The sequence below is a fragment of the Papio anubis genome, chromosome 12, assembly GCF_008728515.1.
Source record: "Papio anubis isolate 15944 chromosome 12, Panubis1.0, whole genome shotgun sequence".
NCBI classification, from domain to species: Eukaryota; Metazoa; Chordata; class Mammalia; order Primates; family Cercopithecidae; genus Papio; species Papio anubis.
The window spans coordinates 85,944,328-85,970,554 of NC_044987.1; the positions used below are offsets into that span (position 1 = coordinate 85,944,328).

The 26,227-nt window shown below is 37.2% G+C and overlaps 1 protein-coding gene across 1 annotated transcript in view; it reads left to right on the forward strand.

Moving 5' to 3' along the window:
- ANO3 (anoctamin 3) overlaps nt 1–26,227 on the forward strand; it is a 323,668-nt gene that overhangs the window by 266,869 nt on the left and 30,572 nt on the right. Inside the window, 1 exon segment of the mRNA XM_031653387.1 lies at nt 17,712–17,748. Within this exon segment, the coding sequence (XP_031509247.1) occupies nt 17,712–17,748 (37 nt within the window).

Sequence of the window (26,227 nt, forward strand, 5' to 3'; positions counted from 1 at the left end):
TCATTGATCTTTATATTTTGGTGTATTTTTGCAGTGGATAGTACCAGCTTTTCCTTTCCATATTTAGTGCTTCCTTCAGGACTCTTGCAAGACAGGTCTGGTGGTGATGAAATTCCTCAACATTTGCTTGTCTGGAAAGGATTTTATTTCTTCTTTGCTTATGAAGTATAGTTTGACCGGATATGAAATTCAATATGATATGATATGAAATTTGTTTGAAAATTCTTTAAGAATGTCAAATATTGGCCCCACTCTCTTCTGGCTTGTAGGGTTTCAGCTAAGAGGTTCACTGATAGTCTGATGGACTTCCCTTTGTTGGTGACCTGGCCTTCCTTTCTGATTTCTCTAAATATTTTTTTCCTTCATTTCGGCCTTGGAGGCTCTGATAATTATGTGTCTTGGGGTTAATCCTCTCGTGGAGTATCTTGCTGTTCTCTATATTTCCTGAATTTGAATGTTGGCCTGTCTTGCTAAGTTGGGGAAATGCTGCTGAATGGTATCCAGAAGTGTGTTTTCCAGCTTGTTTCCATTCTCCTCATCTCGTTATGTACTCTGATCAATTATGGGTTCTGTCTTTTTACATAGTCCCTATTTCTCAGAAGCTTTGTTCATTCCTTTTCATTCTTTTTTCTCTAATCTGTCTGTATGCCTTATTTCAGCAACGTGGTTTTCAAACTGTGACATCCTTTCTAATATTGACAGTGGGGGCGTTAAGGCCTCCCACTATTATTGTGTGGGAGTCTTAAGTCTCTTTGTAGGTCTCTAAGAACTTGCTTTATGAATCTGAGTGCTCCTTTATTGGGTGCATAGAATCACTTGGTCGATTCAGCTGTTGATACTTGTGTATGCTTTACAAAGTTCTTGTGTTGTGTGTTTCAGCTCCATCAGGTCATTTATATCCCTCTCTAGATTGGTTACTCTACATAGCACCTCCTCTAACCTTTTACCAAGGTTCTTAGCTTCTTTGCATTGGGTTAGAACATGTTCCTTTAGCTCAGTGGAGTTTGTTATTACTCATCGTCTGAAGCCTACTGTTGTCAATTTCTTCTTATCCTTTGTCCAGTTCTGTGCCCTTGCCAGAGAAGCATTGCAGTCATTTGGAGGCACTCTGGCCTTTTGGGTTTTCAGCATTTTTTTGTTGATGCTTTCTCATTTTAATGAGTTTGTCTAGTTTCGATCTTTGAGACTGCTGACCCTTAGATGGGGTTTTTGTAGGGACATTTTTGTTGCTGATGATGCTGTTGTTCTTGCTTTCTGTTTGTTTTTCTTTCAATGGTCAGGTCTCCCTTCTGTAGGGCTGCTGCAGTTGACTGGGGGTTCCCTTCAGGCCCTATTCACCCCCACGCCTGTAGATGTTACTCAGGGAGGCTGGAGAACAGAAAAGATGGGTGCCTGCTCATTCCTCTGAGATCTCTGACCTTGAGGAGCACCAAGCTGATGCCAGTAGGATTTCTCCTGCATAGGGTGTCTGACACCCCCTGTTGGAGGGTGGCGCGGGGTACGGGGGCAATATAATGAAGCACTTTTACTGTCTCTTAGTGGAGGGGGTGTGCTTTGCTTGGGGGGAACCCAGTCTTCTGAGCTGCCTGGATTTCTCAGAATTAAGAGGAGGAAAGGCTAAGTCTGCTGTTTTATAGAAACTGCAGCCAACCCTGTCCCTAGGGACCCAGGCCCAGGGAGATCACAGTTCTGTCCCTGAGCCCCTGGCTGGAGTTATTGGAGTTCCTGCAGAGAGGCCCCGCCCAGTGAGAAGGCCTGAAGAGGTACTCTGGCTGCAGTCTGCCACATTAGACTGTATGTTGGGCTGTGGGGGACACCTCTTGTGAACAAACCGTCCAGCCTCCCTGGCTCCAGCACAGGAAAAGCACAGCCTGGAGCTATAGAGATGCCTGCCATCTTCCCCTGCCCAGGGAGCTTAGTGTGTTAGGCGGCTATTAGTCCCAGTGCTGGCTGCCATCCCTCCTTCAAAGAGCTCAAAGGGCTTAGACAGCAGGCAGCTGCAGCTGTGGTGCTTGTGGCCCCTACCCCAAGAAACTCAGCGGGCTTAAGCAGATTCTAGTTGAGAGGCTGTTGAGAATCTGTGCAGCTCCATGGTTGGGACCCTAGTCCTGGGTGGCATGGCTTCACAAGTGGAATCTTCAAATCCAGGGGTTGCAACAGTTCCATGGAAAAAGCACAGTTTCCCAGGCTGGGTAGCACGCTGACTCGCTGCCTCCCTTGGCTAGGGGCATGGGGGCTCCCCTACCCCGTGTCTCTCAGGAGGGCCACTGCACCACAGTGCTGTTCCTTCCACTCCATGGGGCACGGCAACCGCCTAGTGGATTCTGATGAGAGAACGTGGATACCTTGGTTGCAGGTGCAGGATTCACATGCTATTAGGGTTCTTTTGGAGGGGAGCCTGCGATCCCCGCTGCTTCTAGTCAGCCATATTTAGCCCCGCCCCCTACCACATTTTCTTCATCTATTCATCCGTTGAAGGACATGTGTTAATACCACATCTTCACTATTGTAAATTGTGCTGCGGTAAACGTAGGAATTCAGATATCTCTTCAACATACTGATTTCATTTCTTTGGATATATACCCAGGGGTGAGATTGATGGATCATATAGTAGTTCTTTTTTTTTATTTTTCTGAGGAAACTTCATAGAGTTTTCCACAGTGGCTGTACTAATTTACAATTCCACCAACAGTGTGTAAGTGTTCCCTTTTCTTTGTATCCTAGCCAATGCTGGTTTACTTTGTATTTATTTATTTGAGATGGAGTTTTGCTCTTGTTGCCCAGGCTGGAGTGCAGTGAGGCGATCTTGGCTCACTGCAAACTCCACCTCCTGGGTTCAAGCAATTCTCCTGCCTCAGCCTCCGGAGTAGCTGGAATTACAGGCATGTGCCACCGCACCCAGCTAATTTTGTATTTTTAGTAGAGATGGGGTTTCTCCGTGTTGGTCAGGCTGGTCTTGAACTCCTGACCTCAGGTGATTCGCCTGCCTCGGCCTCCCAAAGTGCTGGGATTACAGGCGTGAGCCACCACACCCGACCTAATTTGTATTTTTGATTCTAGCCATTCTAACTGGAGTGAGGTATCATCTTACTGTGGTTTTGATTTTCATTTCTGTGATGACTAGGGATGTTGAGCATTTTTTTTTTTTTTTTTTTTTTTACATACCTGTTGACCCTTTCAATGTCGTTTTTTTGAGAACTGCCTATTAAAGTATTTTTCCAATTTTCTAATCAGGTTATTTGTGTTTTTGCTGTTATTTAAGTACCTATATATTCTGCATATAAACCCCTTGTCAGATGTATAGTTGCAAATATTTTCTCCCGTTCTGTAGGTTGACTGTTCATTGTATTGTTTCCTTTGCTGTGTAGAAGCTTTTTAATTTGATGTGGTCCCATTTATCTATTTTTCGTTTTGTTTCCTGTGCTTTTGCAGTCTTTTTAAAAAAACATCATTGCCCAGCCCAATGTCATACAGCATTTCCCCTACATTTTCTTCTAGTAGATTAATAGTTTTAGGTTTTACTCTTGAGTTTTTAATTGCAATTGAGTTGATTTTTGTATGTAGTGAAAGATAGTGTTGTTTTTTGTTTTTTGTTTTTGCATATAGGTATTCAATTTTAGGTCCTGGGCCTTTTTTCAATAGATGACTATTACTGATTCAGTTTCCTCACTCATTATTGGCATGTCCAGATTTTCTATTTCTTCCTAATTTAATCTGGGTAACTTGTATTTGTCAAGGAATCTATGCAGTTCATCCATGTACACAAAGTTTTTGGTGTATAATTGTTCATAATAGTCTCATGATGCTTTGTATTTCTGTGATGTCACCTGTAATGTCTCCTTTTTCATCTCTGATTTTATTTATTTACGTCTTTTCTCTTTTTTCTGTGGTGAGTCTAACTAAGGTTTCTCATATTTGTTAATCTTTTAAAAAAAAACTGTTAATTTTGTTGATTATTTTTGAAAACTTTAAAAGTCACTATTGTATTTATTTCCGCTCTAAGCTTTATTATTTACAATTTGGGGTTTCGTTTGTCTTTTTGTTCTACTTTTTTGAGCTGCATGGTCAGGTTATTGGGAATCTTTGTTTTTTATTTAGGCATTTATTTCTATAAACTTCTCTCTTAGAACTGCTTTTGCTGTGTCTCATAGATTTTGGTATGATGTGTTTCCAATCTCATTTGTCTCAAGTAATTTTTCAATTTCTCTTTTAATTTATTCATTGAATTATTGGTTATTTAGAAGTACGCTGTTCAATTTTCATGTTTGTAAGATTTCTTAAGTTTTTCTTGTTTATTTCTAGTTTTATAATATTGTGGTCTAAAAGGATACTTGATATGGTCTCTGTCTTCCTAAATTTGTTAAGACTAGTTTTGTGGCCTAACATGTGATCTGCCCTGGAGAATGTTCCATATGCAATTCATTGAGAAGAATGTTTACTCTGCAGCTGTTGGATGGAATGTTCTGTAAATATCTGTTATGTGTATTTGGTCTATGGTGTAGTTTAAGTCTAATTTTTTTTGTTGGTTTTCTATCTAGATTATCTATCCATTGTTGAGTGTTGAAGTTTCCCACAATTGTATTATAGTCTGTCTTTCTCTTCCTTTATATCTGATATTATTTGCTGTACATATTTGTGTGCTGTACATATTGTGTGCTGTACATATTTGTGTGTTAGGTGCATATATATTTCCAATTGTTATACCCTCTTGTTGAATGGATTCTTTTATCATTATATAATTTTTTTTTTTTTTTTTTTGTCTTTTAACAGTTTTTGACTTACAGTCTATTTCATCTGATATAAGTATGGCTATTCCTGCTGACTTTTGGTTTGCATTTGCATGGAATATCTTTTTCCATGCCTTCACTTTCAGCCTACCTTTGTCTTAATGGTGAGGTGAATCTTTTATAGACAGCATACAGTTGGATATATTTTTTAATCCATTTGGCTACTCAGTATCTTTTAATTGAAGAATTGGTTCCATTTGTACTCACAGTTATCATTGATAGATAAGGACTTACTCCTGCCATTTAGTTAGTGATTTCTTGGTTGTTTATAGATCATCTGTTTCTTTCTTTGTGTCTGTTTGTTTACCTCTGTGATTTGATGTTTTTCTGTGGTGCTATGCTTTGTTTTCTTCCTCTTTTTATTTGTGTAACTGCTGTAATTTCTTTCTTTCAGGCTACCATGGGGCTAACCTAAATAATCTTGTAGATATATTATTTTAAGCTGATAGTAACATAACTTTGGTCACATAAAAAATACCCTAGACTTTTTCCCTCCCCTGCAATTTCTATTCCTGTTGTTTAATTTTTTTTTTTTTTTTTTTTTTTTTTTTTTTTTTTTTTGAGACGGAGTCTCGCTCTGTCGCCCAGGTTGGAGCGCAGTGGCACGATCTCCACTCACTGCAAGCTCCGCCACCTCCCGGGTTCACACCATTCTCCAGCCTCAGCCTCCCTAGAAGCTGGGACTACAGGCACCTGCCACCACGCCCGGCTAATTTTTTTGTATTTTTAGTAGAGACGGGGTTTCACCGTGTTCGCCAGGATGGTCTCGATCTCCTGACCTCGTTATCCGCCCGCCTCAGCCTCCCAAAGTGCTGGGATTACAGGCGTGAGCCACTGAGCCCGGCCTGTTTAATTTTTACTTCTTTATCTATTAGGTGTTCCTAAGCCACTAATTCTGGCTGTTGTAGTTTTTTATTTGAATTTAAACCTTTCATACTAGATGATTGAAAGTTTACATAGCACCATTATTTCAATAGATTATTCTGAGTTTGATTTATGAATTTATGTCTCCTGTTAAGTTTTATGCTTTTACAAGTTTTCTTGACAGTAATTGTATTCTTTTTGTTTCTAATTGTAGCATTTTCTCTAGCATTTCTTGTAAGGCCAGTCTAGTGGTGATGAATTCCCTCAGCATTTGTTTGTCTGGATAGGCCTTTATTTCTCCTTCATTTCTGAAGGATAGCTTTGATGGATATAGTATTATTCCCTGACAGATTTTTTTTTTTCCTTTCAGCACTTTAAATATAACAACCTATTTTCTTCTGGCCTGCAAAGTTTCTGTTGAGAACTCTGCTGATAGTCTAATAGGGGCTTCCTTTATATATAACTTGAAAGTTTTTTCTTGCAGATTTTAGAATCTTCTCTTTGACTTTTGGCAGTTTGATTAACGAGTACTTTGAAGAGGATCATTTTGAGTTGAATCTAATAGGGGACTTTTGAGCTTCCTGAATCTATTCAGATATAAATATATCTCCCAATATTTGGGAAGTTTCTGTCTATTATCCTGTTAAATAGGCCTTCCGTGTCTTTCTCCACCTCTTCTCTCTAATAATCCTATAATGGGAACATTTGTTCACTTAATGGTGTTTCATAAGTCTCATGGGCTTTCTTTATTCTTATTTGTTTATTTATTTTTCTCTGACTGGATTATTTTAAAAGACCTGTATTCAAGCTTAAAAATATATTATTTGATTTGGTGTGTTGTTAGAACTGTCAATTGTATTTTTTATTGTATTTATTGAATTGTTCAGCTCCAAGATTTCTGTTTGGTTCCTTTTTATATCTTTTTTGTTGTTATTGTATTTCTCATTCAGATCATTAGTTATTTTTCTGATTTCACTGAATCATTTGTCTGTGCTCTCTTGTATCTCACTGCATTTTCTAAGATCATTATTTACAATGCTTTTTCAGGAATTTCATAAATGTTCTTTTCTTTGGGGTCTGTCACTAGAGACTTACTGTGTTTCTTTGGAGATGTCGTATTTTCTGGCTGTTTTGTGTTTCTTGTGTCCTTATGTTGATATCTGCACATCTAGTGTAAATTTCTTCTTTCCGGTTTTATAGAATAGCATTTGTAGGAAGAAATTTTCTTTGGTAGATGGTCCCAGAGGAGCTTTGGCTTTGGTTCTGAGTGGAGTCTGTAATGTGATCTTCATGCTGTTTCTTTAGCTACAATACTTGTCAGTGATGTCTGTGATGTTGTCTCAGAAGCTTAGTGTATGGTTGACTATAAGAGCAATAATGTGGTTTTGCTTGGGGCTGGGGCAGCAGGCTGGATGTTAGCCAGGCAAGGAAGCTGCAGAGGGCCAGCAAGCTGTCTGGTGAGTTTCCTTGCAGAGGCAGTGGCCATTTCCAGAGTGACTGTCAGAAGCCAAGCACAGATGCTCGTGGGTGCAGTGGCACTGGGTGGTTTAGGAAAATTCTGTCTGAAGGGACAGGATCACCACAGGACCAGCTGTCAGGCCATAGAGGAACATGCATGCACTTGAGCCAAGCAGGCTGTAGCAAGCTGTCCTGGGGATACTGCTGCTGCAGGACCCGCTGTCAGGCTGTACATGAACATATGCAGGCGTTGGGGAGGGGAGCCAGTCAGGTTGAAGCAGTTGCTTCTGGGGTGGATTCACCATAGGACTGGCTGTCAGGCTAGGTATAAGCACTCACAGGGTTGGCAGACTGTGCAGTGTAGGTGCACATGGATGTGATGGCTAGCAGGCTGTTCAGCAGCTTTCCTGCTGTGCAGGTTCACCTGTTTATTGGAAGGTTGTGACACATGCCACATGGGTTTGGATGCCAGGGTCTCAGTCTTCCAATCTGGCCTATGTTCTGGGCAGCTGAGGTCATGGTACTGTAGGCACTGTGGTAGTATGATGGCAGGGCCTGAGGAATGGAAAGTTGGTAGCTGCTGATCCCCAGGACAAGATACACTGTATACATGGGTCCAGGTTCGAAATAGTACTGTGCCATAGCAGCCTAGGTCACAGTGTGGGAGATGCTCAAGGTGGGCTCTTACAATGAGGCAATGCAGTTGCACAGACCTCAGCTACTCTCCAGACTGGATTTGAGGCCTCTGAGGATTAGGGTCTCTCCTGTAGCAAGTATTGCTGGTGTTTGTGGTGGCAATAGGGACCACTGGGGATCTTTGGCTTATGTTATCTCCATAGGAAGAAATCCCCCACCGACTCTGAGCTAATTCTGGTAAGGAAGAGAGAGTGGTACAGGTAGGGTGTCTTCCTCTCTCTCTATGGTATCCTTGGTGTCTGTACTCCACATAGATTTTACCATTCCTCTGGTACTGCCTAGCACAGTACTTCAGTCACTTTAGTTACAATATAGTGGTTTATTTGTTCCTTTGGTTCGTTTTTGTTGGGGAAGGCTGAGTGCCAGGTAACTGTAGTCAACCTTCTTTCTGACATCACTCTCTACATTTCTATTCTATTCTGTTTATATTATATTCTATAAAAAGAGTATAACTTTTTCTGATCATTTGAATATTTACCTCTGTATATAGGTGTTGATTTATAATCAGAAAAAAACCCTTTGCTTTTAAAACATCCTGCTATTTATATAAAATGAAGAACAAATTAGGAATGAAATGCATTTTCTTTCTTTTTTTCTTTATGAGTTATCCATATAACCACAGCCATACAAGTAGCAACATTAGGTCACTTTTTGAGTTTTGTCTTTTGCCAAATAAGGAAAAGATTTATCAGTGGATGCAGCATCCCAGCACATATACACCATATTCCTTCTGTTCTCATGTATGCTTCCCTCTCTCCCCTGGCTTTCACAATACTGTCCAAGCTTCTGAAAGTGTGTGTGTGTGTGTTTGTGTGTGTGTGTGTGTGTGTATAAATATATAAAATGTTTTTTAGTTCTTCAATGGTGCCTTCACCAAAATCACTCGACTTTGGACAAAGGCAAAGCAGAAATTTCCTATTTGACCTGTCTAATGCTACCCATACCACATAACATCTATGAGCTGTAATTTCTGGATCTTTTAAATGAGGGAGATAAAAATAACACATAGGGATATTGAAAGATTAAATGAGTAACCTCTCTAGTGCATAAAAGATGGTAATAAATGTTAACTTTCTCTACACTTGCTTCCCTTTGATATTTTAACATTTCATTTCCCTTTATAAGACTATCTATACTCATATTTCCAATTGCAAAATACCAACTTTTACTTTTCTCCATTTTCTTCATCTTTAAGTTTGATCATTTATTTCCCTTCAGTTCAAGATATGAAAACAGTGACAGTCTTTTCTTTGTTCTTCCTAAATTCTTTATATCACATCTGCATTGATTGGTATTCATGTTTTACTCTTTTTTAAAAAAATGTTTTCTATTACCCATTCATAAATATTTAAATGCTCAGGGCCATCTTTGGAGAGAAAGAGAATCACTGTTTTGTATTTTTTCTATCAAATATGTCTAGTAATATAAAAAAGTTTTTAAAAATATTTAATTAATTCAGGCAGAAGTCATACCACTATGATAATTTTCAGTAATCTTATTTTTAAAATGTCTTACTCTTTTTAATGCTCTTTTAAGGTCTGTAATTATTTTATCTTTTACAGCTATGAATTATAAAATCAGCACATTGATATTACAAAAAGTAGTGAAGTATAAAAACGTTAGAAATGCTAAATAAAAGCCACTTTCCTCAATTCATAATGCCACTCATCTCCCTTCTTACTATGTATCTAATTGTACCTGTTGAAGTAATCAGTGTTAATGTAGGTTGGTACCAAAGTTATTGTGATTCTTGCCATTGAAAATAATAGCAAGAATCACAATTACTTTTGCACCACCCTAATAGTTTCATGTCCCTTAATTATCTTCTCTTCCCATTAATTATTATTGCCTTTAAAGAAACACCCTGTGTTTCTATGTTTTTTGTTTTTTGTTTTCGTAATTTCTTGCGAAGACGTACTGATCTTCAAAAACATCTTGAATAGATTAATGAACTGGCTTAATATTTTTGAAGACAGGGAAAGGAAAATGAATGAGCCAAATATGGTTAATTAATTTTTACTTTGGAAGGCAAGCATGACAGCTCCTAGAACAGAAACTCCAGTTCCAAGATTTAATACTTAGTTTCCACCTTATAAAATAACTATATTCCCAAATAAGCTGAAAACTTGTCAGACCGAGCTCATGATAGAACCTGCATTTGAACAGAATGGGAGGTTTACCCTCAAACATTTTCTTACAAAATAATTCTTTTTAAATTTTTTATTTTTTTGAGATGGAGTCTCGCTCTGTTGCCCAGGCTGGAGTGCAGTGGCGAGATCTTGGCTCACCACAACCTCTGCCTCCTGGGTTCAAGTGATTATTCTGCCTCAGCCTCCCGAGTAACTGGGACTACAGGCACATGCCATGACAACCAGCTAATTTTTGTATTTTTAGTAGGGATGGGGTTTCACCATGCTGGCCAGGCTGGTTTTGAACTCCTGACCTAGTGATCCACCCACCCTGGCCTTCCAAAGTGCTGGGATTACAGGTGTGAGTCACTGTGCCCGGCCCAAAATCGTTCTTGATATTATCACTGATATTGCAGAAATCAAGATATGGCTGAAATTTTCATTGTTGTTCCAGACTCCAGTTTTATACTATTCCAGTTACTTCTTAATGTCCAATCCCTTAAACTCTCACTCTTCTCCACTTCCTACCCCCTTCCTCAGTTGCCACACCTTCCCTAGAATCACAGTTGGTTCTCATACCTATGGCTTTCTCTTTCTCTTGTAAGGTTCCAATACAACTTGCTCTTAAGTTTACGTGTTTAATGAGGTTTAATGTATTATTTCTTCCAAAGCACTTGCATTTTACAGAAAACAAAGGCTGAACTCAGTGGAGTGAATCTCTGATTGTAGAAATAACACTTCAGAAGGCAAGTGAGGAGAGTATTGTTTGAATCATAGAAGCAATCTTTTGAGAGCCTCAACATCCCACCAGCTCCACTTAATTGAATACTAGGACCCATGTAACTTCTTAGTGCTATAAAACAATCATAGTCCCTGGGAGAAACCAGAGGCTACCTCCTATTTTTCTAAATATCTATTTCTACTTATTGGGCAATTTAGCATAAAGATTCAGGGATTTTTGGAAGTGGAATAGACCATAAATATTTCTCCTTTGCTTTTTTCAACTAACTCAGGAGAAGATTATAAAATGAATTGAGTGCAAAGGAAGTGAACTATAATACAGCCAACATAAACAATGTAAGAAGATGGTTATATTCCTCAGATTTAATTAGTATAAAATAATAATGATCTTCTGAATTTATGCATTCTCTTTCTATTCAGGATGTTAAAGCACATCACAGATTATTAAATAGACCTCTGATTCACCTGAATACACAGGATTAACCTGCAGATTTAATCAAGGAGGGCTAGAATAAAAAAAATTATTGTGAAATATTATACCATCAAAAGTATTCATTTAGAAAATGAAATGCTACCTTTTGTTATACTATTTTCAGACCAAAACAAAATAGACAGCTAATAAAAATATGCTTTTTGGTTGTTAATAGATTGACTGCAGGATCCCTGTACCATCATTTTCTCCAAATGAGGGACTTAGATTAATATTCTATTGATCAAAATTGCTTTTCAAATATAATCCATGTACATGGAATTACAAAATATAGACATGGAAAAATAGTTTAAATCAGTCAGACTTTTTTTTTCTTTTTTTTGATTAGGAACTTTTAACATAGTTCTATTTCTGTACATAGCCAGGAACCTTAAACTAGTCCTTAATTATTTCTTTTATCTCCTTAACAGTATCAGTGACTAACTGTTGTGAATTTTGCTTCTGTAACATTTTTCTTATCCATTTTTGCTCATCATCCTTGCTTCTCCTTCCTTAGTTCAGCTAGTTGTCATTTTTAGCTTGGACAGTTGCAGCGGGCTTCCAACTGGTTAGTCTTCCTGTCTCCAATCTAAACTCTTCCTGTCTCTAATCTAAACTCTTTCTATGTCCCTTTCACACGAGTATTGGAAGAATCTTTTTTAAATAGTAAATGTGATTACCATGTGCTTGAGGCTGTTTAATGGGTTTCTATTGTATTTACTGAGTATAAATTCGAAGTTCATTAGCCTGGCCTGGTAGGCCCTCCATTGTTTAAAACCACTTTTCCATTCTCTTCTTGGCAAAAATTGTCTCTTGCTACCTCTCTTTCCAATCACCCTGCACTCCAACCTACAAAACCACTTTTGCTTGTCCCCCAGGGAACTTTGCTGTAACTCTGTCTCTTTCTCCACAGTGCTTCCTGGAATGCCATTCTTAATTTGTCTTCTTGGCGAATATCTCTTTATCTTTGAAAATTACAGTTAAGGGTCACTTCCTTCATAAAGCATTTTTTTCAATAATGTATGTAGAATTGAATTTTGTGTTTATTCTTCTCGCAGGGTGTTTGGACATTATTCCTCCAATCAGATTTTTCTGAAGAATTAAGCAATCCATTTTGTGAATATTCTTCTGTTACAGTGCTTAGGATATGTCATTTCTCCCATTATCAGAGTGTAAGCTCCTTATGAACAAGGACTGTAGCTTCCTCATTTTTGTATGTCCAAGTCTTTAAATAAATGTGAAATATTTTATTCACCACCTAGCATCTTGCTTACTGTATGTGCTCAAAATTATTTTTTGTTATTGGGATCGTATTTTTAATGTATTTCCAGTTTGCAGCACTTATTTTAATTTACACTTATAACCAAACACTATACATTTTCTAAACATTTCAAAATAGGTGGATCATAGCGTTCCTAAATAAATATTTAACTGGGGAGAAAAATATGGGCTAAAACAATCAAAATTTGGTTACAAGTCCATCTTATAGGTCGTGAAAGTAAAATAGTATTTTCTATTTTTGCTATGCATCAAATCACCTGGAACACTTTTGAAAAACTAAAGATTCTTTTTTATTTTTAATTTTTTTGTTTTTTGAGATAGAGTCTCACTGTGTCTCCCAGGCTGGAGCACAGTGGCAGGATCTCAGCTCACAGCAACCTCTGTCTCCCATATTCAAGCGATTCTCGTGCCTCAGCCTTCCAAGTAGTTGGGGGCACATCACCACACCCGGCTAATTTTTGCATTTTTAGTAGAGACAGGGTTTCACCATGTTGGCCAGGCTGGTCTTGAACTCCTGACCTCAAGAGATCCACCCGCCTTGGCCTCCCAAAGTGCTGGGATTACAGGCGTGAGCCACCGCACCTGGCAAAAAAACTATACAGATTCTTGAGTCCTGTTCAGAATCTCCTTTGTTGAGCTAAGAAATCTGTATTTAAAACAAATCTTTCAAAGATACTCTCTAGTAATTCTTATCCAGCCAGCCCCTCAAAGAGCATTAGAAAATCATTAATTTAAGAGAGCTAAGGTAATTTCGATGCACAATCAAGATCAGAAATTACATCTTCCAAAATTAAATTACACATAATTAAATTTAACAATAATTAAAACATCAATGTATTATTTTTAGCATCCCTTTTTCAGGCATATAACTAAACAACTACAAAGACAGAATTTGAAACCGAGAATTGCTCTTTCCTAAGCCTACTATTTTTCTTCTTTACTTTGCTACCCTCAGAAACTGATATGCTACTTTAAGGTATCAAAAGTAGCATGGTACTATTGTATCAGGAAATGTTACTAAAAATATTTTAATGAAAATTAAATATGCAAAGTTATTCCAAAAATGTATATTCTTGTTGCTTGACAATCCAACTTTAACTAATTTTACCTGTTACAGCAGCATGACAGTTGCCTGGCCTCATGATTAAAGGGTAACTTTTAAGAAACATCAGAACAGAAGTACTCTTAGAGTTTGAAAAATCTGGAATTAGTCTAATTAAATCATTTCAGCATGGTGAAATTCTTTTAATCAAAAATTAAAATGTTATTAAAGTCAAATTTTTATAAATATTAAATTAAATTTTATTAAAATTAAACTAAAATTAAAATTTTAATTAATTATAATTAAAAATTTTTAAATGAAATAATGAACTCCTTTTGGTTTTCCTCCTCTCATTTTAAAATCCATGTACCATGCACAGAGCACTCTATAACAAAAAAAGAAAAAATCCTATCTACATTTGGCTAATGTAAGTACTTCATGTAGGTTCTGGACTTTTCTCCCTTGTTGATCCATTCCCATCTCTAGAGTCCAGAGCATACAACCCTATACTTCTTTCACAGGCCTGATCACTGAAGGCCTCAAAATACACCTAACTTTCCTTAATACCTGGTTACCACTGGTTACCAATTACAATGCAAATAGGCTATTGTGGATTGGGATGGATCAATGGACCATGCATTTTAACCAAGAAAAGAGGTAATGTCAAACAACTCATCTCATAAGAGGATTGGCTTTTTAATACATGTATTTGTTTAGTTTGTTCATGTCTATGTCCATAGTTTCTAGAAATTTAGACAAGTAGATTACTGGAAAATGGAGGCTCTTTTCAATTCTGCAAAAGCTTGGAGTTTATTTTCACAGTGAAGGCTGAATCGTGGGGCCATGACTAAAAGACAAAAAGTTCTAAAACCCATGTAGAACCACCTATTATGCCTCCTCACAATAACCATGTCCTTTTCCTGCCTTTGCTGTTCTTTTTCTCCCAAACTGGTGTTTGCATAACACCCCAAACAAGGCATTACTGGGAGGATGGTGAAGTCTTAGCTGAGAATGAATTCTAAAATCCTTACCATGGCCTACTGTGCACTGAAAAAGTGTTTCTCTGTGAGATCGCAATGACTCATCTCTTACTACTTCACTGTCTTATTGCTGCCACTCCTTTCTCTCTAACTTCCCTGCCGTTCATGAAATACATCAAGTCCGTGCCAGTCTCAGAGCACTGGCATTTCCGTTTCTGTGTCTCAAAGATACTTAGCTGAGATTTCTGCTTGGCTCCCTCCCTCATTGCATGCACTTCTCTGCTCAGATGCTACCCTCTTGAAGAGGCTTTTCTGAATACTCCATAAAACAGTACTCTGTGTCTACCAAAACTCTCTATCCGCTCTGCCTGCTTTATTTTCCCTCAGATCACTTTTCACCTCCTAACCAATTACATATTTTTTTGCCATTTATCTCTACCCACTGAAATTGGAGTTCCATGAAAGTAGAGATTATGTCTTTTTGATTCAGGTTTGTTTGGTTTCTAAAACACTAACTGATACACTAGAAATTGATAATGAATATATTAACCTAATTAATATATATGAATAAGAGAATTTCAGCTTACTAAATGCGTCAGTGGCTGATTTTTTAAAGTATAGGTTCTCCAACGTGTTATCGTGTGTGTGTGTGTGTGTGTGTGTGTGTTTGTGTATGTGCGCGCGCGTGCGTGTGTGTATCAGGTAGGGCCCGGCCCTGAAGCCCTTTATCCTATTCCCCAGCAAGCATTTACTCATTCCACTTTACACAATCACACACACATGCAACCACTCACAGCTTGTATGTACTGCCAAAGTGATTGCTGCCAAACACCATACAGTTGGATACATTTAAGTCATTATTTACTTTATAGTCTGTAGTTTGAGATCTAACAATTCACTCTGCTTGAACTGATTTTGTAGCTCATCAGTGATGTTGCCAGTCAGCCATAGCATTTGGGCCTTGGATGATGCAGGTTTGCAAATACCCCAGAAAGTCTTCCAAAAGCATTATGGAATCTTTTGTAATTTATAACTTTCTTCCCAGTGCTATTGTAACCCCCTAGTGCATCAGTTGCAGATATTTCCATCCTAAGTTTGCAGAGTGACTCTATGTGCTAGATATTAAGACAAAAATTTAAACAGGACTGGGCGTGGTGGCTCATGTCTGTAATCCTAGTACTTTGGGAGGCTGGGGAGGATGAGGAATTCGAGACCAGCCTGGGCAACATGCCCAAAAGCCATCTCTGGAAAAAAAAAAAAAAAAAAAAAAAGAAAAAGAAAATGAGCCAGGCATCATGGTGATGTGTACCTGTGGTTACAGCTACTTTGGAAGCTGTGGTGGGAGGATCACCTGCGCCCAGGAAGTTGAGGATGCAGTGAGCTCTGATCATGACATTGCACTCCAGCCTGGGCATTAGAGTGAGACTTTGTCTCAAAAATAAATAAATAGTTAAAAATGAAATCGTTTATGTGACAAGGCACGATGTAGGTGGTGCTAGACAACCAAGATAGTCAATCCTGACTTTGCTACTTGCTTAGTAGAGTTGTCTCACTGCTAAGGTCCCTGACATTCTAGGACTTAGTTTCTTCTTCTATAGAATGGGAATCATTCTGTAGAATGGAGATCTACGTAACAAAATTGTTGTTAAGGAATAATAATATATGTAAAGCACTGTTTGGCACAAGCCAAATGGCAATTATTTAACTAGAACTAACTTTCAATCCCCACAAAGGAACTCAACTCGGTGCTAGAGTCATAGTGGGTGCTCAAGTACTATTTTTTGGACGATCGAGTCTATCCTACTCCTTGGAGACCCTGCTATGTTTATCTCACTTAATTAATAGGACGTGAAAAAGAACCCGTTATAGTAGGAATCACTTGCTGTTCATGAATTCACAGTAATCTTATCCTAAAATTTGAAAATTATAATTTGTGTATAGCTAAAACAAAAACAAAGACAAAAAACCTGCACTAGGAGGAGAATGAGAGTATTGTACTCAGTGTAATCTTTCTGTCTCCAGATAACACTTTAAATCTTAGGAAGGGGCAGATTTAAATCACAGCTAAGATGAGTAATGACAGTCATTTTACTGAAAGAACTGTCAGAGAAGGTGAGCAACTTTTAATATGTCCAGATGCATACTTTTAATTTTTCGTGCCAATAGGCAAAGTTATTGGAAATGATAATCTAAACAATATTTTATGGAATTATGTGGTTATGAGGTAATAGTCACATGCACATACATATACCCACAAGTACTTCTGTCTACAGCGAATACTTTCCCAACTATATTTACTTGGAATATTGTGAAATGTATGCCCTTTCCTTGAGTCTATGTAAATATTGGTCAGAGTATACAGCAGAAGGGAAAAGATGGCAGAAGAGGAAAAATATTATCAAAAAAATCTATTGTGACTTACAGATTCAACAGATTTGACTCATGCGTCTGTTTTAAATAACTACAAAAACAAATTTGTTCCTTACAAATACAAATGTATACAGTCTTTTGTCATAGTTTAGAAATTTCTTTATCAGTAGTACAGAATTCAGACTTCCACTTCACCTTCCAGTGTAGTAAAAAAAACTATACTTTTTTTTTTTTTTTTTTAAAGACAGAGTCTCGCCTGTTGCCCAGGCTGGAGTGAAGTGGCGCGATCTCAGCTCACTGCAAGCTCCACCTCCCAGGTTCACGCCATTCTCCTGCCTCAACCTCCCGAGTGGCTGGGAGTACAGGCGCCCGCCACCAAGCCCGGCTACTTTTTTTGTATTTTTAGTAGAGACAGGGTTTCACAGTGTTCGCCAGGATGGTCTCGATCGCCTGACCTCATGATCCGCCCACCTCGGCCTCCCAAAGTGCTGGGATTACAGGCGTGAGCCACCTTGCCTGGCCAAAAATCTCTATAATTTTGAGCTCAAATCTCAGCTCAGCCATTGATTAGCTGAATGACTTTTAGGGACTTTTTCTCATTTCTTGATTTACAAAATGAAAATGAAGATAGCTACCAGAAAAAATTCATTATTACAGATTACAAGTGTATCTACACACACATATATGTTAGCTCATATTTACATTCACATGTATATCAATTTCATTCATGTATGTATATATAAAGCCTTACATGCTAAGTTTCAATACATCTCTGTTTAATGTAAAATATAACCACTGTATAACATACACTATAGATGTTTTTTCAAATAGTGTAAATACCAGCCTTTTCCAAAAGAGAAGAATAATGTTCACTATGTATTCTCTTTATTTCAGGCTTATGAAAAAATTGCTTACCTCCTCACCAATTTAGGTAAGTCCATTTTTCTTCACTCCTTAGTCAGAAAATAACATATGGGCGTGTCAATCTGTAGTTACTTTATATAATGTAGCATTTTAATAACTGCAATTATTTAAGTATTTACCAATAAAAAGGAGAGAGGTAGTACAGGAAGTTGGTCTATATTGAATAATAAGAGAGAGGCAATGCATGTACTTACAAAATATTTTTACTAGAAATCAGCACACCTACTTCTTCCTACTTAGGAGTGCTTGCTTCTCCAACTTTTCAGTTCTTCGGGTTTTTCCTCAATATTTATTTTTTATCAAAGTGTTATACTACATGTACACATTTTAAAATCCAAAACAGTATTAAGAGATTTACAATGAAAACCAATCCTTTACCACATCACCCATTCCTAGTTTCTATGCCAAAGGAACTACTTTTTAACTGTTTTTCCTTTCTTTTTTTTTCTTTTTTTTTTTTTTAAATGGAGTCTTGCTCTATCGCCCAGGCTGGAGTGCAGTGGCGCCATCTCGGCTCACTGCAAGCTCCGCCTCCCGGCTTCACGCCATTCTCCTGCCTCAGCCTCCCAAGTAGCTGGGACTACAGGTGCCCGCCACCTCACCCGGCTAATTTTTTGTACTTTTAGTAGAGACGGGGTTTCACCGTGTTAGTCAGGATGGTCTCGATCTCCTGACCTTGTGATCAACCGGCCTCGGCCTCTCAAAATGCTGGGATTACAGGCGTGAGCCACCGCGCCTGGCTACTTTTTAATATTTTTATCTGTTTTTTTGTTATTTCCCACCATGTTTCCATGTAATATCATTCTATGGCCATTATTGGATTTTATCTTTTGATAACTATTGCCTTCCCATTATAAAAGTATGAATTATTAAGACTTAGGTCTTAATGTTCCCTGCAGTGCCCTGTCCCCCCACACTCCATCTTTCATTATCTGATAAATACAGTTATTTCTCCTCCTTCCAAGGTGGATATATCAGCATTTTTAGCCAAATTAATCATTAGTCTTCACATCATTATGTCTTTATAACTATTTTCATACCTACAGCATGGTATATTCTATAATTGTGTATGTGTTCTGTGCCATTTCTGTATTTTTTAAGCTAATAATGACCCCTTTTTTTGCTTTTTTTTTAACATACTTTTCTTTATTTATCCCAAAGGTTTTGCCAAGACTCTTAAATTTTCTCTGAATATATTCAAACACATCAAGTATTATACAAACTTGATTTTCTTCTTAGAGTTACCCTCTCAAGCTGTCTCCTCCAGACTAGATGGGTTATTTTCTAGGCTTGTAGCCAACTGCATCTAGATTTAACTTTCATAAGCACTCTGGGAATTCCTTTTACATTTTTCTGTAATTTGGATACTATTTACTAAATCCTGTGTCTTATTCTTTCTTGGCTCAATTCCTTATTTTGCTATTTGTAAGTAAGCTTCTTAAAACTTTGTGTATCTGAAAATGTCTCTATTCTAGCCTCAAACTTGATATCCAGTGTTCCTGGGTATGAAATTCTATCTTAGAAATACTGACCCCTTTGAATCTTGAAGGAACTTCATTTTCTTCTGGATTCCAGCATTGTTACTGAGAGCTCTGCTACCATTCCTATTCGCAGTCCTTTGCACAGGACCTGTTTTGATTTTTTTTATTTGTTTATACTCTAGCATAATTTTGAATCTTTTCTCATTTTGAGATTTCACAATGATGTACTTTGGTGAAAACTTTTTATCATCTGTTATGCCGGATACTTAGTGCATCCCATCAATTATTGATATCCACTGTGTCCTTTGGGAAGCAGACACTGAGATGGAGTTAGTAATGCAAGAAATTTCTTAGGGGAAAACTCCTGAGGAAGGGAGCAGGACTGGATAAGAAGAGCCTCAGACAACAATGCAGATCTGATGGTTTTAACCAATCCAATGGAGAGCTCTAGAACAAATATTTCAAATAAAGATTTAGAGGAATCCAACATTGGATATAATTGAGTATAATTGGCCAAGACCTAGTACCCCTGTCATTCTGAGTCACTGGTTGGTCGTTGCTTGGGAAGAGCAAGACTTGAGCATAAAAGCTGAGTCATAGGATGAGGGTGGAAACAGCTGGAGGCTTGGAAACAGCTGGAGGCTGTCAGGTGACTGTACTCCTTGCACCTGAACAGCAAGTTCTTACTGAGGGGAAATCCTAGTGGCAAACCTCCACTGCTGCCATAATCTGAAAACTCAGAAACTTCACTTCCAGGAAATTTTTGTATATTCTTTGTTAAATAATTTCCTTCTTTTAAAAATCTTTCTGAAACTCTTTACATTCAGATGTTTCTTATCATATTCAATAGTTATTTTTTTCTTTCTTCATTTTCTGTGATTTTTGTTGGGATTTCTTCAACATAACCTCAATCTTATCTTCCAGGTATTCTCGTGAATATTTTATATTGGCTGATGCTTTACATTTTCTAGAGTTATTTCCTGTTCTCTGAATGTCCTTTTTCTATGTCATCCATTTCCAGCCTCACAGATGCAGTGTCTTAAGTAGGCAATATAATGTAATTGTTAAGAGCATCGGCTCTACAGTGAGAATGCATGAGTTGAAATCTTTGCATCATAACTTACATTATCAGTAGTTGCACAGTAATAATCAATTATTTTATTCTCTTGGTTTCTCAAATTCTTTTATATATATATATATACAAGGAGATAGTGTCTGTGCTCTGGAGCTAACATTGGAGAAACAATGTTGTGAAAGGGGAAAACAGCAGGCTTTGGAGCTGGATATAGCAATGAACATTTGGATTGCCCCATTATGACTGTGTAACCATCAGCAAGCTTTTTCCTCTCCCTGTTCTCTCTTCTTCTTCTCCACTCCGTCTCCTCTTCTTCCCACTCTTTCTCCTCCCTCTGCTTCTCCTTCTTCTTTACTTTTTGGGTCTTCGGTTCCTCACTGGTAAAATGACAATAATAATAGTTCCTATTTCACCATTGTATGTTGGCTGCCTGACACATGACAGGTGGTTCAATAAATAGCAATGATACAGTTCATTGTTCTTTCAACCCTTTGAGCTGCATTTTCTTCAGCTGGGTAACAAAGCACTAGCTCTGTTCCTTACATTCATTTGCTTTTAAAGTACCCTTTACCCAGGATTGAAGCAAATCTAAGGAGAATGATTTGGGGAAATCATAATCAATAGTAGGAAACAGAACAGTTATTTGTGCTAAGTATCAAGAAATGTCAAAGTTTTCACTTGATATTTGATTTTTTCCTCTATAACCCAGTGATGATTTATGTCTGTTGATTCGTCATTTAACTAATCATGGACTATATTAGTTTAAATGAATAAAAATATTGATAGTTTGATTAAAATAATAGAATCTATGTTGTGTGTGTGTGTGTGTGTGTGTGCCTGACATTATATTCTGTTTAATTTTTTGGCTGTGCTAATTTGTGCTTCAAAACACAAATGAAAAATTAAGTTTTACTTCTCAGAAGAGGTCATATGCTATTTAAATAATTTTTTTAAACTTTCTGTTTCTTGATTTATTTTTTCCAAATATTTTCAAAAACCACAAAGCAAAAAAGATAAAGCTTAAATTCTATTACATTTGTTTTTTAACATGGAAAAAATTAAAAGTATTTACTTCAAAGTGATTTTTTTGAACTTTGGTTTCGTGGTTGTTGAGAATTAGATCAGGATGGCTGTTAGTTGTTCTTAATAATGAACTGTCTATGTTAAAGATAAATTGGGATTCGAAGGAACAAATTAAGCCAACTAATGAAAAGAGTTTTGACTTTGTCAAACAGAGGTCAAAAGTACCTCACAGTGTTATAGTCATAACACACAGTAACTTCTACTATACACACTATTAATTCCGAGGAACAGAGAAATTAACAGTAAAAAGCAAGGACTAATTACCTTACTGGGTGACTGCGTCTCATAACTAGCTTTTCATCCATAACTAGCTTCATTAGGTAAAAAGTAAGAGATATTTTGGCCAGAAATACGTTATCCTAGAAATAGCACCTATATCCTTAGTGTTCAGGATTTGATTCCTCCTCTGAGTTAAAAGCCAATTCAAAACGATCCACAATGTGCTATATTTGTGAATGGAATGGTGTTGAAAAATAAATGTTTTCTTCCTGGCAGCATAGACCCTAGGTTAAACCTCAAAGTTATCATCATTGCAGTAACTTCCATTGTTTCAGTTTTATCTTGCCACATAGCCATTTACTCCAAACTTAGTAGCTCAGGACAACAACTTATTATTTTTAATGATCCTACAATTTAGATTAGGCCCTGCTATGTGATTTTTCTCCTCCATGTGGTGTCTGCTGGGGCTGGTGTGTAAGAGGGCCTCTTCAATCACGTCTGTTTCCTCATATGGAATTATTGGAATAGCTGGTGTCTTCCGCCTTCTTCTCCTCTATGTATCTCTACCTGCCTAGCTTGCTTATAGCAGTATAATAGGACATCTTAAATGTCAGCTGGCTTCCAGGAAGACAAGCCCCTATAACAAGTGCTTATCCAGCTTCTGCTTGCATTTTACTTGCATATCCAGTCTCCTCTTGGTGAAGGCAAGTCAGAATCAAGGTTGAGGCAACTACACTAGGGTATGTATACTTGGAGGAGTGGTTCATTGTGGATGCAGGTTTAACTGCAACCAGTGTAACAATCCTCCACTTCTAGCAAAATGCCTTTCTGCTGGGAACATTGTAATCTTCATCAGAATATGTAAAGCAACTGAGTAGCACTCAACATGTCTCCAACTTGGTATATAATCTTACTACCATTTAGAATGATTTCTCCCAGTAAAATCTTAGTAACCTTTTCTGATATCAGAGCTTGCCTCTGTGAAATCTTTGTTGACTTCTTGATCCTTCACTCTACAATGTTCCTTTAGCTGTTTGTGATTCCTTTCATTACTGCATCTATTACATTATTCTGATCTATTATCTATCTATCTAATCTATCTATCTATCTATCTATCTATCTATCTATCTATCTATCTATCTATCTATCTATCTACTTTCCTTACAAGACTAAAAAATTCTTACAGCCAAGAAATGAATGTACTTACTTCTGATTCTTTCAATCCTTAGGTACAAAGTTTGGCATGCATTCATTCATAAAAGAAATATGTGTGGAGGACCTAATATTTTAGACAACGTGATAGGGAGACAGACCATTAGACTATCAAGATGCATTATTCCTTTAATAAACTGTTGAATTAAACCTGCTATTTTTTGTTTCTTTTGAGACAGAGTTTCACTCTTGTTGCCCAGGCTGGAAGGCAATGGCGCAATCTCGGCTCACCGCAACCTGCACCTCCCAGGTTCAAGCAATTTTCTTGTCTCAGCCTCCCGAGTAGCTGGGATTACAGGTGCGCACCACCACACCTGGCTAATTTTGTATTTTTAGTAGAGACGGGGTGTCTCCATGTTGGTCAGGCTGGTCTCGAACTGCCAACCTCAGGTGATCCACCCACCTTGGCCTCCCAAAGTGCTGGTATTACAGGCATGAGCCACTGCACCAGGCCTAAATCTGCTATATTTTATCTAGGAATTTCCAATGAGATTTTAAGTAAAAATAGTTTGTAGATTTTTACTTGCCCTGTCTTTGAGGGGTTTTAGTGTCAGAAATTATGCAAATCTCACAAATAACAAGAAGATAGGTTCAGTCCCCATACCATAGCATCAAGTGTAGCTAGTATCAAGTCTGTTCCAGTATGAAATAGCAGCCCAGTACACACTTGGCAGAAGAGTGGATGAAAAATTAATAATCATAAATATATAAAGAATGGCCCACAAATAAATGGTTGAATATAACATTTAGAGGTATGTGGTTCTCCTTATATAATTAAGAATTGTAAAAAACAGAGTTTAAAACTTTAATTTTCCTGACAATGTTTTAAAGTATTATTTGTCTTCACTGGCATTTCTCACAGGACAATTTGGAGCACTTTACATCTTCAGTTTGGCTTCTCATAGAAGGGTCACTTTAGTTGGCCACATAGATTCCTACATTATTGTCACTTGACATTAATCAGGAAAACATGAACTTTCAGAGAAAGTCTTATTTTGGGAGGTTGAAGTCTATTACTAAATCCTATTTTAGGATATCCAAACTATCCAAACACTTTTCTTGTGTACTTGTAGCTTTTATTCTCACACAGTTTTATAAAAACCAGTTCATAAGGCATTTAGATAATTACATACTCTTTAGTTTGTTACAGGCCTAACCACTCCTTACTGTATTAAACCAAAACTCTCTCCCCCTAATTGTTAAGTTTTTGGGCCTTGAAGGCATTTAGTCTTATGCTACTAGACTTGGTCGAGATACAGTTTTATTTTCTTCTATTACATTGTTGAGTAAGGAATTTTGTGGTAAATTTAGAAATGAAAGTGGGTTATAGTGTCCTTGCATTGGCCTTGTTATGCTATGCTGTGTTAAGTCAATATTACGTTAGTCTTACCAAGCAAGTTGAATTACTTTAATTATTTTATATTTTTCTGAAATATACAAAAGGCAAATTTGTTATTTAATTAGAGTTTCATGAAATCAACCCATGTGACTATCCAGGCATTATGTCATTCTGAGGTAGAAGTTTACTTTTTTTTTTTTTTTTTTTAGTTAATACACTGGTAATTAGTTTTTTGAAGAGTACCTACTTATTTCTGAGCCATTTTTTCAAAAGTCCTATTTGTGTAGGTAGTTGTTTATTATATATAAGTGTTTTGTCCACTGAAAAATTATTGATAGGATGTTTAGTAATGTTAATCTCTTCAGTGCAGTGTTTATACGTCTTTTATTTGGGGTGGTGGACTCTTCTCTCTTTTCTTAAAACTGGACTTCATAAATGTTAGTCAATATTACATGTTCAAGAATCATTCTATCTATTTTATTGAAGATTTTAAAACATTTTATTGTCGATTTTTATTCCTTCATTTTACTTTATTTCTGTTTATTTTATTGTTCTTGTAGCTTCTTTGAAGGAAAAACTAAAATACTTGTTTCTATATAAGGTAATATTTATACATTAAAAATAAAATAGTGAGAATATGATCAATATAACAAATAGAGAAGAAAAGATAAAACAAATCGTTAAACAAATTTTAAAAAGTATGTTTGTATTTATCTCCAGATCTATCTATCCATCCATCTTTCAATTATCTATAAGAATAATTGCCATTTGAAAACTGGGACACAGATTGAACTTCAAAAAATAAAATCCAGCTAGATGATAATGAAAAGAAACACAACTACATTTAAAAAGCTGAAAAATGACTGACACTCGCAGAGTAAGAGCATAGATCAAGAAAATAGTAACAATAAAATCAAATGTCACCAGGTTAATATTAGGGAAACTAGAGGGAAAGAGGAATACTTCATACTAGTAAATGAACTAACATGTCAGTATAATAATCATGATCTCTATGCATTTTTAACAAGCTTTAAAATATAGATAGCAAAAAAAATGATAGAAAAGAACTGAAAAATCCATAGTCAAAACATAAGTAAAGATATACAGTATTTAAGCCAGGCATGGTGGCTCACGCCTGTGATCCCAGCACTTTGGGTGGCCGAGGCAGGAGGATCATTTGAGGTCAGGAGTTCAAAACCAGCCTGGCCAATATGGTGAAACCCTGTCTCTACTGAAAATACCTCCCCACCAAAAAAAGTTAGCCAAGCGTGGTATCGGGCGCCTGTAATCCCAGCTCCTCGGGAGGCTGAAGTAGGAGAATCACTTGAACCTGGAAGGTGGAGGTTGCAGTGAGCCAAGATCACCATGCTACAATCCAGCCTGGGCAACAGAGTGAGACTCCATCTGAAAAAAAAAAAGATACACAGTGTTTGACTATCATATCTGACATTCTTTAAAAATATGTACAAACCAGACCGGATGCGGTGACTCACTCCTGTAATCTCAGCACTTTGGGAGGTTGAGGTGGGCAGATCACCTGCGGTCAGGAGTTCGAGACCAGCCTGGCCAACATGTTGAAACCCCGTCTCTACCAAAAAGTACAAAAATTAGCCAGCGTGGTGACACATGCCTGTCATCCCAGCTACTCAGGAGGCTGAGGCAGAAGAATCACTTGAACCTGGGAGGCAGAGGTTGTAGCAAGCCGAGATTATGCCATTGTACTCCAGTCTGGTCAACAGAGTGAGACTCCATCTCAAGAAAGAAAGAATATATATAGAGAGAGAGTATATAATATATATAATGTATATATTATACATATATAATACATGTCTATATGTATACACACACACACACAAAACACAAACCATATGCCCAACAGGAAAACAAATATCATTTTCATGCACTTGATACATTGACAAAACTTATCCACACAATTTAGCCACAAATGACATTGCAACTTTTTGCCTAAAACCAGAAATCAGGCAGGACACATTTGTGGACAATGCTGAAATAAAATTAGAAATGAAGAACCAAAAATACTCTACAGAATAAAAATTACCTAAAAATCTACATCCTC